General features: G+C 39.2%; 1 protein-coding gene across 1 annotated transcript; it reads left to right on the forward strand.

Annotated features, from left to right (window-relative positions):
* Positions 1-12,551: 12,551 nt before the first annotated feature.
* Positions 12,552-13,274, forward strand: LOC130841450 (ras-related protein Rab-2A-like). The gene has a single exon (XM_057717610.1). The coding sequence runs from the start codon at positions 12,555-12,557 to the stop codon at positions 13,272-13,274; it is 720 nt and encodes a 239-aa protein (XP_057573593.1). The 5' UTR covers positions 12,552-12,554.
* Positions 13,275-14,688: the final 1,414 nt, after the last annotated feature.

A 14,688-nucleotide genomic window follows, 5' to 3' on the forward strand; every position in this document is an offset into this window, starting at 1 on the left:
AGATGTGAAGGACCCTTAAATGCATATTATTAAGTGAAAGAAACCAGTATTATAAAGCTACATAGTGTATGATTCTATTTATGTGATATTCTAGAAAGGGCAAAACCATGGAGACAGCACAAAGATCAGTGGTTGCTAGGGGCTGGGAGGGACAAAGGGATGAGCAGGTAGAGCACAGAGGATTTTTGGGAAAGTGACATTATTCTGTATGATACTATAATGTTGTATACATGTCATTATACATTCGTCCAAACCCCATAGAACATACAATACAGAGTGAACGCTAGTGTAAACTATGAACTTGGGTAATGATGATGTATCAATGTAGATTCATCTATTACAAAAAAATGTACCACTCTGATATGGGATGTGGATAGCAGAAGAGGCTGGGGGGTGGGAGGTATATGGGAACTCTCTGTCCTTTCTGCTCAATTTTGCTGTGAACCTAAAACTGCTCTAAAAAAATAAAGTCCATTAAAAATACATTTCACAACTTCAAATTTGAGATCTCTTCATCAAAACTGAACAAAACAAAAATAGAGACAGAAGAGAGGTAAAATTATATAGAAAAGTGAAAAATACATTTGCAATATTCCAAAGAGGAAGTATGAAATTATGGAAACAAGCTGTGAATATAAGAAAAAAATACTCTTAAAGGATATTAAGAAAGTAGAAGAGCCAATGGCATTGACCTGGAAATCCCAACTGTACTGAAACATAATTATGAGTAAGCACTTGAGCAAGCCAGTTTGAAGGAGGAAAGGTTATGGCCAGAGAATGGGAAGTTTGAATTCATTGTTTCAGAGGTAATGAAGCAGTTTTGAGTTATTTTCATTCACTCATTTAATACATTTTTATCGGATGCCTAGTATGTGTCAGACACTATTTAAGGTACTTGAGATACGGTAGTAAAACAAACAAACAAACAAAAAAGCACACAAAACAAACAAAAAAACAAGCAAACAAAAAAACAAAGATTTATGCCATCGTGGAGTTGACATGTTGATAGCCTTTTGTTTCCTGACAAATTACTTCAAAATGTATCAGCCTGCAACAATAAATATTCATTATTTTACACAGTTTATAAGGGTCAGGAATTCAGGGGAAGCTGAGAATCTTTCATGAGGTTACAGTTCATATATCTGCCAGGGCTGCAGTCATCTGAAGGCTTGATGGGCAAGAGGATCTGCTTTCAGCTTCACTCACATGGCTGTTGGAAGTGGCCTCATTCCCTTGCTAGCTGTTAGCCAGAGGCCTCATCTCCTCATGATATGGGCCTGGCTACAGGGCTTCTCATGACAAGGCAGCTGGCTTGCCCCAGAATAAATGATATGCAAGAGAGTGAGAGAGAGAAACCAAAATAGAAGATGCAAGTTCTTTTAGAACCAAATCTCAGAAGTAACATACTAGCATATCTGTCACTTCTAGATACTGGGGATGCAACAGTGAGCAAAGAGGTCAATACCCTGGGCTTCTTTCAGGAGAGTCAGCAGGCATGAGGGCCTAGAGATGTACACACAGTTATAGTAGCTCCAGAGCAGATGAATTAGAGGCAGTCAAGGCATTCTCTTTAGACTGGGTAAATTTGGAGGAGGGAAGGCTTTGGTCATGAAGATTTCTCTATGCCCTTTGGTATTCAGGCCCCGGATCTTAACCTTCAGAAGGATTAACCTCTGAAGGCTGGGAATTGTCAAGTGATGGCCCAAATAAGATCAAGGACTTATTGCTGTCCTAACACAGAGGTGAGGCATACCCTCACCCCTAACTACAGTTTATGATCAGTCATAAGCTCTTATTTATTTATTTATTTTTTGGCTGCATTGGGTTGCAGCATGCGAGATCTTCATTGAGGCATGTGGGATCTTTCGTTGTGTCACACAGGCTCTTTGTCGTGGTGCCCGTGATTCTCTCTAGTTGTGATGTGCGGGTTTTCTCCCTCTAGCTGTGGCATGTGGGCTCCAGGGCACATGGGCTTTGTAGTTTGCGGTGCACAGGCTCTCCTGTTGAGGTGCGTGAGCTCAGTAGTTGTGGTGCATGGCCTTAGCTGCCCTTCGGCATGTGGGATCTTAGTTCCCCAACCAGGGATCGAACCCATGTCCCCTGCATTGGAAGGCAGATTCTTTACCACTAAACCACCAGGGAAGTCGCCAGTCACAAGCTCTTTAAGAACAAAGCTTCTCTCTTTCTCCATAGTCCCTAACACAGGGAAAAACATTTATTGAGCACAATACAATGTGGAACATGAGATTGTATGATCCATTCCACATATTAGATGCCCCACCAATATTTGGTGGACAAATGAATCAGTGAATGAAATCCAGTAATGCCTACATAACTCCTACATAACCTGTCTCTGCTGCATCAGAGAAGAACCCAGAAAGGACAGGCAAGATGAAGTCTCTACGTGATTTCATGAAGTGAATGGGGTGAGCTAGGCAGCACCACTGAAGCTGACTGTCTTTTTGTTTAGAAAGTCCACTGAGACAAAACGTAAAATATAAAAGTGAGTTGTTGCCATATACTTAATTTTATTTTTTTCAAACTGTCTTTATTAATATGGTCCACATCAATATGCTGCAAAAAGCTGGGGAACATATTACCTAGAGCCACTAATTTAAAGATTTGTTGGCCACAACCTATAACAAAATTGACATTGGAATATAATTGGCATGCCTTTAGAGTTCTAACTCTAGTAAACTAAATATGCCAGAAATATCAAATACATCTCATTTGATATCCAATTATCATCTCCAGAAATATTTTCCAAATCAGATTGCATTGTCTAGTAGAATAATATATTGTTTTCTTGAGTTCATAGATCCTGACTGGAATTTTCCTTACAAAAACATTTTGATGTGAATCAAAACTACACTTTGAAGTGAATCAGTTTAAAAATATTCAGTAACCTTATTTGTAATAAAATAAATAACAATGGAACCACTTTTTATATAGCCACATTTGGTGGATTTTCTTTGGATGTAAACATTTCTCAATGTATATGATCATGTGATTGCAAATAATTTTGTTATTAGTATCTATGTTAGTTCAGGTTCCCTGAGAAGCAGATACCAGGTTGAGGCTTCCAGGAAACAGATTAATTGGGGGGAAAAGCTTGAAAAAGATAAAAGGGAAAGAGTGAAAGAGGGCAGGAAGAGCTTTAAGACCACAATGCAGAGATGATATCTGTGAAAAGAGAGAAAAAGGATCTGATAGGAAAATTCTCAGACTGCCACACTGTTGTAAAGTTTCTGACAGGCTAAAGGGGGTACCATGAGCCAAAGTTGCCTGTTAGAGGAGCCCCATCCTCAAAGAAAGGACCTGCATTGGTAGCCCCCATCTATACTATTACTTCCCACTTAGTGATCATTCGGGAGCAGTTCAAGGGAAGCATGGCTTTGATGCAAAGACAGTGGTGGATGGAGAGGGGCAGCAGCTGAGGCTGTCAGTCAGCTAGGCTCCAGCCACCAGACCTCATAAGATCTGAATGGCACATTTTCTTTTTTCTTTTTTTTTTTCTTTTTTAAAGCTCTTTATTGGAATATAATTGCTTTACACTCTTGTACCAGCTTATGGGGTACACCAAAGTGAATCAGCTGTATTTATACACATACCCCTATATCCCCTCCCTACTGTGACTCCCTGCCACCCTCCCCGTCCCGGCCCTCCAAGGCATCACCCATCATCCAGTTGATCTCCCCTTGTTATACAGCAACTTCCCACTAGCTATCTATTTTACAGTTGGTAGTCTATATACGTCTATGCTACTCTCTCTCTTCGTCCCAGCTTCCCCTTCACCCCCAACCCCGACAACCCTGCGTCCTCCAGTCCATTCTCTGCATCTGCATCCTTATTCTTACCCTGTCACTACCTTCATCAGTACCATCTTTTTTTTTTTTTTTTTTTTTAGATTCCGTATATCTGAGTTAGCATACAATATTTGTTTTTCTCTTTTTGGCTTACTTCACTCTGTATGACAGACTCTAGGTCTATCCACCTCATTACATATAGCTCCATTTCATTCCTTTTTATAGCTGAGTAATATTCCATTGTATATATGTGACACATCTTCTTTATCCATTCATTTGTTGATGGGCATTTAGGTTGCTTCCACGTCCTGGCTATTGTAAATAGTGCTGCAATGAACATTGTGGTACATGTTTCTTTTTGTATTATGGTTTTCTCTGGGTATATGCCCAGTAGTGGGATTACTGGATCATATGGTAGTTCTATTTTTAGTTTTTTAAGGAACCTCCAAACTGTTTTCCATAGTGGCTGTACCAACTTACAATCCCACCAACAGTGCAGGAGAGTTCCCTTTTCTCCACACCCTCTCCACCATTTATTGTTTCCAGATTTTTTGATGATGGCCTGAATGGCACATTTTCATAGCCACCACCATTCATCTTTGTACTGCACAGATCTTCTCCATGCAGGTTTAGAGAACAGCTCCTCCCTCATTCTTGTGGTCCTAACTTCATGAGGAGAAACTTTGAAGGGAGAGGTTAATGGGATAAATTACTGCTCCATTTTGTCTTTGGGAACTGGTAATTATTCTTTTCCTTTTCCACTATCTATTTTAAATTTCTCTCACCTTCAGTTATTATCTTAACAAGTCTTGGAAGCTTATATAGTTGTGTGAACCAAACCTTCATTCCTGAGGGACCTGAACCCTTAGCAATAATATTTACCTCAGACTGGGATTGCTACATAACCATTAAGTTACAATAGGGCAACAGAGTACCAGGAGGCACCAAAGTAGATCACCTGGTTCCACATGCATTTCTCCCTGACCCATTGCATAACAGCAGCCCTACCTCCTCCTATTGATCATAGTCGATTATTCCTGCCACAGAGTGATTTCTCTTCTTGCCTGCAAGTCCAGTGCTTATCATTCAATGGGATACCTGCTGTGACCCCATGGATCATTTTGGTGGGAAGTAGAGACTCCTCCTTCCACTCTTGATTCCAGATCTAATTCTTCCAATTAAGGCCAAAGCCCAATATTGTGGTCTATATACTGCATCCTAGAGAATGATGCCTACTTTTTTCAGTGTCACTTTTGGTGCTTTAGCTGTGCCTTTAAATGCGGTCTATGTGGTCAGGTGCTTCTGGATAGTGTAGCATGTTATATGACCAATGGATCCTCTTGTCATGGACCCATTTCTGCACATCCTTTACTGTGAAGTGGCTACCCTGTGCAGACGTTATACTGGGTGGGATTCCATGACTGTGGATCAGGCACTCAAAAAGCCCCCGGTTAGTGGTGCTTACTAAGGCTGTGCAAACAGAAAGCAAAATCTCATACCCTGTCATCATGATCCTCTGATCCTTCCAGGATAGAATGGGTCCAATGCAGTCAAATTGCCACTAAGTGACCTGTTGGTCTCCTTGAAAATAGTGATATATTTGGGAAGCAGCCTTGGCCTTTGTTGCCACAGGTTGAATATTCATAATGGGAAACAGCTAGAATATCTTGGTATATACATTTTTATGCTATTGGGCCCACATATAGGCTCCATTTCTGCCACCATGGCCACTCCTTTGAGGTGCCCATTATGCCACTCCTGAGGTAGCCAAGATGGGTGCTGGTTAATGTCAATTAGCCAAATCATTTTGTCTACTTAGTTGTCCAGTTACTCTTTTATGATGGATGGTTTCAAGTAGCCATTAAAGTAGAACTAATACAAACATCTTCTCATTTCATGACCACTCCCATGTGTCCATTCACGTGCCTCTACTCCAGATTACCTTTTATCTGACCTTTTCTTTCCAGGCTCCTGATCAGATGGCCAGATCATTGGTTACCACCTATAAATCTATGTAGACTCTCACCTTGCGCCACTTCTCCTTCCATACGTAGTGAATGATCAGGTGCACTGCTTGTAGCCCTACCCACTGGGAACGTTTTCTGTCTCTGCTGCTTTTCAGGACCACCCCTAAATGTGGCTCTAATGCATTCACTATCCATTTTTACTTGCATCCACATACCAGGCTGGTCCACCTATAAACCAACCTTGAGCTTTTTTTCCTTCCTCCTTCAGCAGGTTATATGGGTCCACACACTCTCCCCCTGCCCCCATACAGCTAAAGGTACAAGCCAGGAGAGAGGCACTGGTGCAATTGTGGTAGGCAACATGGGGATCTAGGCTACCTGCTCATTCACCTCTCCTGTGCTTTCTGGTCCTCTTTGCACCTAATTCAGATGTTCTGTTTCCAACTTATGATGGCCTGAAAGAATTCTGTGGATACTGAAAGAATCCACATTAATGGGTAATTCCATATGTATGGTCACTTGGTGCTGCGTGGTCAAGCATTCTGTCTACTAGATCCTGGTACCAAACCAGGAGCTCTCTCTCAAAAGGTATATCATTATCAGCTGTAGATGGCATGGCTTTACTCTGGAATCCTGGGACTTCCCATAAGGTCCACATTGCATTCTTTTCAACCCAAAGCACAGAGACTACAGAATCACGTGGCCCCAAAAACAAAGCTGATGGCAGCATGGGCTGGACCTACTGCAGAGACCCTTCCTGCACAGAAGACCCCACTGAAAGCTGGAAGCCTTCTAGGTCACCTAGGATATGGGCCAGAGCAGTATACCTAAGTGTTGCTTCCAAAACCCAGAGGCCTCCTAAGCACTGTGCTTCCTTATTTGTTGGAGGGGATGCACGGTGCAGCAACTTGTCTTTTACTCTGTAGGAGGTATCCTGGCATTCTCTTGACCACTGTAACTTGAAAAATGTTGATAATGTAATGTCTCTAAATCTTCTTAGGGTTTATCTCTCACCCTCTAGAGCACATGTGTCTTACCAAGCCCTAGTATAATAACCCCTTATTGTCCTTCCTGTCCAATCAGTATAATGTAGTAGATATAATGGATCCGTGTGATGTTCTGTGAGATGGCTTGGTGGTTCAGATCTTGTTTGTGGTGGGCAAAAATCTATAAATAAATATTGTATCTGTTCCAGATGTGAATGTGAAATGTTTCTTTTTCCCCCAGATTTATTGAGATATAATCGACACATAATGTTGTATGAGTTTAAAGCTTACAACATGGTTATTTGATACACTTTTATGCTGAGAAATGATTACCACCATAGAGTAAGCTAACATCTCCGTCACCTCACATAATTACCATTTTTTTAGAGTGAGAAAATTTAAGATCTAATCTCTTAGCAACTTTCAAGTATATAATACAGTATTATTAACTACAGTTACCATACTGTACATTAGATCCAGAGAACTTATACATCTTATAACTGGAAGATTGTGCCGTTTGACCAACATCTCTACATTTCCTCCCCACCCCAGTCTTTGGCAATCACCATTACACTCTCTGTTCCTATTAATTTGGCTTTTTTAGATTCCACATGTAAGTAATAACATACAGTATTTATCTTTCTCTGTCTGACTAATTTTACTTAACATAATGTCCCCAAGTTTCAATCATGTTGTTGCAAATGGCAGAATTTCCTCATTTTTTATGGCTGAATAATATTCTGTTGTACATATATACCACAAAATCTTAAACCATTCATCTTCGACAGACACCTAGGTTATTTCCATGTCTTGGTTACCATGAATAACGCTACAATGAACATGGAAGTGCAGATTTTTTTTTGAGGTATTGATTTCATTACCTGCCTTTGTGAATTGATGATTTTCCATAGTGGTATGTTCTGATCCCTTTAGCTTTATCTTTTGTGTATCTTCTGGAGGTTTTTTGCTTTGTGGTTACCATGAGGCTTACATAAAACACACTTATAGATATAACAGTATATATTAAACTGATAGTAATTTAAATTCAACCACATACAAAATCCAGTGAAGTTATCTTTCAGAAATGACAGTGAGGTAAAGACTTTCCCAAACAAAGTTAAGAGAGTTCATCATCACTAGACCAGACTTACAAGAACTGCTGAAAGGGGTTCTTCATGGTGAAATGAATGGACACTAATTAGTAACATGAAAACATATTAAAATATAAAACACACTGGTAAAAGTAAGCATACAGTCAAATTCAGAATACTCCAGTACTGTAATATGGTATTATGTTAATCATTTAACTATAATATGAAGGTTAAAGGACAAAAGTGTTATAAATAACTATAGCTAAAATAATTTATTAATGAATCCACAATATAAGAAGAGATAAAGTGTGATGTCAAAAACGAGATAGTTGGGGGATACATTGGTAGAGCTTTTGTATGTGGTTGAATTTAAATTGTTATCAGTTTAATATATACTGTTATATCTGTAAGTGTATTTTATGTTAGCCTCATGGTAACCACAAAGCAAAAAACCTCCAGAAGTTTTGATTTTAGTTCCTCTAATAATTAGTAATGGTGAGCATCTTTTCATGTGTTTATTGGCCATCTGTATGTCTTCTTTGGAGAAATGTATATTGAAGTTTTCTGTCTTTTTTTTTTATTGGGTTGTTCATTTTTTTGATATTAAGCTGCATGAGCTGTTTGTATATTTTGGACATTAATCCCTTGTCAGTTGCTTCATTTGCAAATATTTTCTCTCATTCTGAGGGGTGTCTTTTCGTCTTGTTTATGGTTTCCTTTGCTGTGCAAAAGCTTTTAAGTTTAATTAGGTCCCATTTGTTTATTTTTGTTTTTATTTTCATTACTCTAGGAGGTGGTTCAAAAAAGATCTTGCTGCAGTTTATGTCCAAGAGTGTTCTGCCTATGTTTTCCTATAGGAGTTTTAGAGTATCCAGTCTTACAAAATGGGTCTTTAACCCATTTTGAGTTTATTTTTTTGTATGGTTTTAGAGAGTGTTCTAATTTCATTCTTTTACAGGTAGCTGTCCAGTTTTCCCAGCACCATTTACTGAAGAGACTGTCTGTTCTCCATTGTATATTCTTGCTTCCTTTGTCATAGATTAGGTGACCATGGGTGCGTGTGTTTATCTCTGGGCTTTCTATCCTGTCCCATTGATCTATATTTGTGTTTTTGTGCCAATACCATACTATCTTGATTACTGTAGCTTTGTAGTATAGCCTAAAGTCAGAGAGCCTGATTCCAGTGGTTCCATTTTTCTTTCTCAAGATTGCTTTGGCTCTTTGGGATCTTCTGTGTTTCCATACAAGTTGTAAAATTTTTTGTTCTAATTCTGTGAAAAATGCTGATGGTAATTTGGTAGTGATTGCATTGAATCTGTAGATTGCTTTGGGTAATATAGTCATTTTCACAATATTGATTCTTCCAATCCAAGAACATGGTATATCTCTCCAACTGTTTGTGGCATCTTTGATTTCTTTCATCAGTTTCTTATAGTTTTCTGAGTACAGGTCTCTTGCCTCTTTAGGTAGGTTTATTCTTAGGTATTTTATTCTTTTTGTTGCAGTGGTAAATGGGATTGTTTCCTTAATTTCTCCTCCTGATCTTTCATTGTTAGTGTGTAGGAATGCAAGAGATTTCTGTTCATTAACTTTGTATCCTGAAACTTCACCAAATTCACTGATCAGCTCTAGTAGTTTTCTGGTGGCATCTTTAGGATGATTCTAAGTATAGAATCATGTCATCTGCAAACAGTGACAGTTTTTCTTCTGCTTTTCCAATTTGGATTCCTTTTATTTCTTTTTCTTCTCTGATTGCCATGGCTAGGACTTCCAAAACTATGTTGAGTAAGAGTGGAGAGAGTGGACATCTTTGTCTTGTTCCTGATCTTAGGGGAAATGCTTTCAGTTTTTCACCATTTGCCATATATGTCAAATGCACACCACACTTGCTGTGCGTTTGACATATACAGCCTTTAGTATATTGAGGCAGTTTCCCTTTATGCCCACTTTCTGGAGAGTTTTTATCATAAATGGGTGTTGAATCTTGTCAAAAGCTTTTTCTGCATCTATTGAGATGGTCATTGGTTTTTATTCTTCAGTTTGTTAATACAGTGTATCACATTGATTGATTTGCATATATTGAAGAATCCTTGCACACTACTCAACTACAACACTTACAAAGCTACAGTAATCAAGACAGTGAGGAAATGGTGAAAGAACAGACAAATAGATCAAGGGAACAGAATAGAGAGCCCAGAAATAGACCCACATAAATAGAATCAACTGATCTTTGACAAAGGTGCAAAGACAGTACAATAAAGGTGTCAACTGAGCTGCATTCTCACTGGAGCATCTGGGGGGAAATATGCTTCCAAATTCATTCTTTGTGTTGTGTTGGCAGATTTCAGTTCCTTGTGGCTGTAGGATTGAGGTTGCCCTTTCATTTTTGGCTGTCGGCCAGAGGCCACTCTCAGCTCTTAGAGGGGACTCACGTTCTTTGCCACCTAGGCCATTCCATATTCAACCCAGCACCAATGTGTCAAATCCTTCTCATGCTTCCAGTCTCTGAATGCTCTGTCTCTGACCTCTAGACCCAGATTTAAAGACCTTATGTGATTAGATTAGGACCACCCAGATAATACTCCTTTTTTAAAGTCAGCTATACCATCTAACATAGCCTAATCATGAGAGTACAGTCCATCACATTTACAGTTCAGGGGATTATGCAGGGTGAGCGCACCAGGGGGTGGGGATATTGGGGTCATCTTATAATTTTACCTGCCAGAAATGGTTTACTTTCCACTAGGGTCACTAGTTTAATTTTCCCTCTTGTCATGGTCCAATTCATGAACCATGCAGTGGTTCTGAGACCCAGACTGCTTGGATATAGGGACTTAATTCCCTGAGGTTTTGGAGTTTGCTAGTGTACAATTGCCATCCGGGCATCTGACAAAGTGAAGGAAGAAAACATATCTGCAGGATCTTGCAGTTTTTATGGTCCAGATCTGAAAGATGCATATATTATTTAAACCCTCATTCCATTGGTCAGAAAAACTCAGTCATAAGGCTTCACCCAACTCCCCACAAATTTGTAAAGTGTCTGTGTGACAATGACAAAAGAAGAGCTTGAGTGAACACATGACATTGTCTCTGTCACACAACCTCTTCTTGATTCCTCAGGGTTGTTATTTTAAACACATGATAGATTCTCACCAATTGTTGCTCAATGCATGAATGAATGAATTAGTCAACCAAATATTATACAGTAATATCACCTGGGCTTTTTGAGGTGAGGAAAATCATTTCATGGCATACTGCTGTAGTCTATTTTCCTTTTGGTCATGATGCTCAGCTGTTAATTTTCAACCTGCTAGTATTTCCCTGAGTATACTGATCTTTCTTGTCAGTCTGGCTTGACTCTTTTTTTTTAAATTAATTAATTTATTTATTTTATTGGCTGTGTTGGGTCTTTTTTGCTGTGCGTGGGCTTTCTTTTTAGTTGCAGTGAGCGGGGGCTACTCTTCCTTGTGGTGGGCGGGCTCCTCATTGCCGAGGCTCCTCTTGTTCCAGAGCATGGGCTCTAGGGACGTGGGCTTCAGTAGTTGCAGCACATGGGCTCAATAGTTGTGGTGCATGGGCTTAGTTGCTCCACAGCAACTTCCTGGGGCAGGGCTCGAACCCCTGTCCCCTGCATTGGCAGGCAGATTCTCAACCACTACGCCACCTATGAAGCCCTTGCTGGACTCTTACTGTGAGTTGTGAAGAGAGAAAAAATTAGAACTCTGTGTTAAATAACACAAAATCTTTTCTAAGTTATGGCTTGAGGAATTCCTCTGTGAGCAAATCCCTTGAGGTTTAGTTGATACCAGAGTGAATAGAAAGATTAAACTGCAAAATATGAAGCCTATACTATGTGTTAGGAAATTTGTTCGGTATCTCATTGTATCCTTTGTAGTTATAATGTGGTTACAGCTGTTACATATGGTTATACCTTGTTACATATTTAAGGTGATATTACAAATGAGGAAACAGAGACTCAAAATGCATTCTGTTGTAACTGGCAGGTATCTGTAAACTCCAAAAATATTTGAAAGCTAAACAACATACTTTAATTATCCCATGGGCTAAAAAATAAATCAGAAAAAGTTAAAATGAAAATAAAAGTACATGTCAAAATTTGTGAGATATAGGAAAAACAGTGCTTAGAGGGAAATTTATAGTTTTAAATGCTCACACTTGAAAAGAATAAAAGATAAAAATCAATAACACAAGCTTCCACCTTAACAAACTAGAGAAAAACGTGAAAATTATCTGCAACGTAAGTAGAAGAAAGAAGTTAATAAATTGTAAATATGAGAACAGAAATCAGTGAAATAGCAACTGGACAAACAGTAGGGAAAGATCAAGGCAAAAAAGAAAGTTGGATCTTTGAAACAAAATTGATTAACCACTAGCTGGGCTGATGAAGAAAAAGAGAGAGACAGTGGGGGGTGGGGGGTGGGGGTGGGGGGACAGGGCACAAATTACCAGTATCAGGAATAAAAGAAAGCCATCATGAAGAAGTGACATTCTTCTCTGCCACTTTTCAGAAGAAACAAACAAACAAAACAAACAAAAAAACCAAACCAAACCAAAAAACAAACAAACAAACAAAAAACCCACAAACTTACAGCAGCCAGAGCAGTGCATAGTGAAGAAAGAGGCTACTAAATTTTGGTAAGAACACTTTGTGGCGGTGTTCCCTGGCACAGAGCGGCCGCGGCAATGGCGTATGCCCATCTCTTCAAGTACATCATCATCGGCGACACAGGCGTTGATAAAGCATGCTTATTGCTACAGTTTACAGACAAGAGGTTTCAGCCAGTGCATGACCTTACTATTGGTGTAGAGTTTGGTGCTCGAATGATAACTATTGACGGAAAACAGATAAAACTTCAGATATGGGATATGACAGGGCAAGAGTCCTTTCGTTCCATCACAAGGTCATATTGCAGTGGTGCAGCAGGGGCTTTACTAGTGTATGATATTACAAGGAGGGACACATCCAACCACTTGACAACCTGGTTAGAAGATGCCCACCAGCATTCCAGTTCCAACATGGTCATTATGCTTATTGGAAATAAAAGTGATTTAGAATCTAGAAGAGAAGTAAAAAAAGAAGAAGGTGAAGCTTTTGCACAAGAACATGGACTTATCTTCATGAAAACTTCTGCTAAGACTGATTCTAATGTAGAAGAGGCATTTATAAACACAGCAAAAGAAAATTATGAAAAAACCCAGGAAGGCGTCTTTGGCATTAATAACGAGGCAAATGGCATTAAACTTGGCCCTCAGCATGCTGCTGCTGATGCCACACACGCAGGCAGTCAGGGAGGACAGCAGGCCGGGGGAGGCTGCTGTTCAGTCTGTTTTTACTGTCTCGCTGCCCAAAAGGGGCGACTCATCTATTCTTTCACCCTCTCCTCCTGCTCAGCTGAGACATGAAACTATTTGAAATGGCTTTATGTCACAGAAGACTTTAATCCTTCAAATTCTTGTATAACTTTGAATAAATTGTTGATGTTCACTTAAAAAGACTGATTTTGGAGATTGTATTCATGTCTATTTGCATTTGATTTCTAGGTCAATCGATGCGATTATTTTTGTTAAATGTTGTCTTGTGCCCTTACCTATGAACTGAATTTTATTAAACACTACAAAGTCATCCTGAGTATTCTAAATCAGTTTGTGTAGTTAGGTTTCCCCACACCTGTGGTTACCCAATGTTTAATATTATAGAACTGTCCTCAAAAGTTTGTCAATTTTCAAGGCTATACGGAAAACAGAAGGACTCTTTTAATTCTGTGTTTATCATTTACTTTCTGTATATATAGTTCAATAACCTGCTTGGGTGTAATTTGCCAAGCTTGAATTCTTTAATGCATTTGCATAAATTCTATACTGTTTAGCACTTAAAGCTACAGAAGCATCATTAAGAATTGTTTGAACACTGAATTTTAAACTTTTTTGACATTGTTAACAAGCATGTTCATCTTTTCTTGTCACTAGTGCAAGAGAAATATACTTAATGTACACTACTAAAAACTATGTATGTGTTAACCTGTTTTAATGCCAAAAGTTTGCTATTTGTCCACAGTTTCCTTAAGACCACTTCAGAAAAGGATTTGTTTGCCTTAACGCATACTGTTGGGTAAAAACACCGTGTAATGAGTGAGGTGGGCGGAAGCAAGAACTCCCGCCACCTGAGCGACTCCAGGAGGAGTGAATGTCCATGTAGATGGCACATTATGAGGACTTTAATCTTTCCTTAAACACAATAATGTTTTCTTTTTTTCTTTTATTCACATGATTTCTACATATATTTTTCATGCAGGACAGGTTTTCAACCTTGATGTACAGTGACTGTGTAAAATTTTTCTTTTGGTGGCAGCATATAATCTTTAAAATATGGTAAGCATCTTGTCTGTTCTGAAGGGATGTGACAATAAACTTACCAGATGGAAAATCCTGTTAAAAGTAGAAAGGCTTTAGTAATTTGCTCAGCGTGGTGGTTTTATCCTTCTTTTTCTTTTTCTCCCTTGGTCTATAATGAAATTGTTAGAGCAGTGCAAAATAAAATGCTATGTACATTAAAAAAATACATTGTGGAGGTTTTGCTTATCTGCCTAACATTCCCCATTCTCCAGAGCAGTGGTGGCCATGAGAGTGACAGCCACATTCATGGTGCTTCTTGCTGGTCCCAGTGGTCACAATATGGACCTTGTTCTCCAAAAAATGTGATTGTGCCTTCTGACCTGTATGGAGGATACCTCAGGGAAGGGCACAGAGGATGACTTCTGTTTCCCACTGCCCCTCCCAGGCATGGAGTGGCTTTCTCATTTGCATCTCTCGAAAGCAT

Source organism: Hippopotamus amphibius, chromosome X (genome assembly GCF_030028045.1).
Source record: "Hippopotamus amphibius kiboko isolate mHipAmp2 chromosome X, mHipAmp2.hap2, whole genome shotgun sequence".
In the NCBI taxonomy this organism is placed as follows: domain Eukaryota; kingdom Metazoa; phylum Chordata; class Mammalia; order Artiodactyla; family Hippopotamidae; genus Hippopotamus; species Hippopotamus amphibius.

Coding starts and splice junctions, on each gene's coding strand:
- LOC130841450 (XM_057717610.1), top strand. CDS start 12,555: ATGGCGTATGCCCATCTCTTCAAGTACATCATCATCGGCGACACAGGC.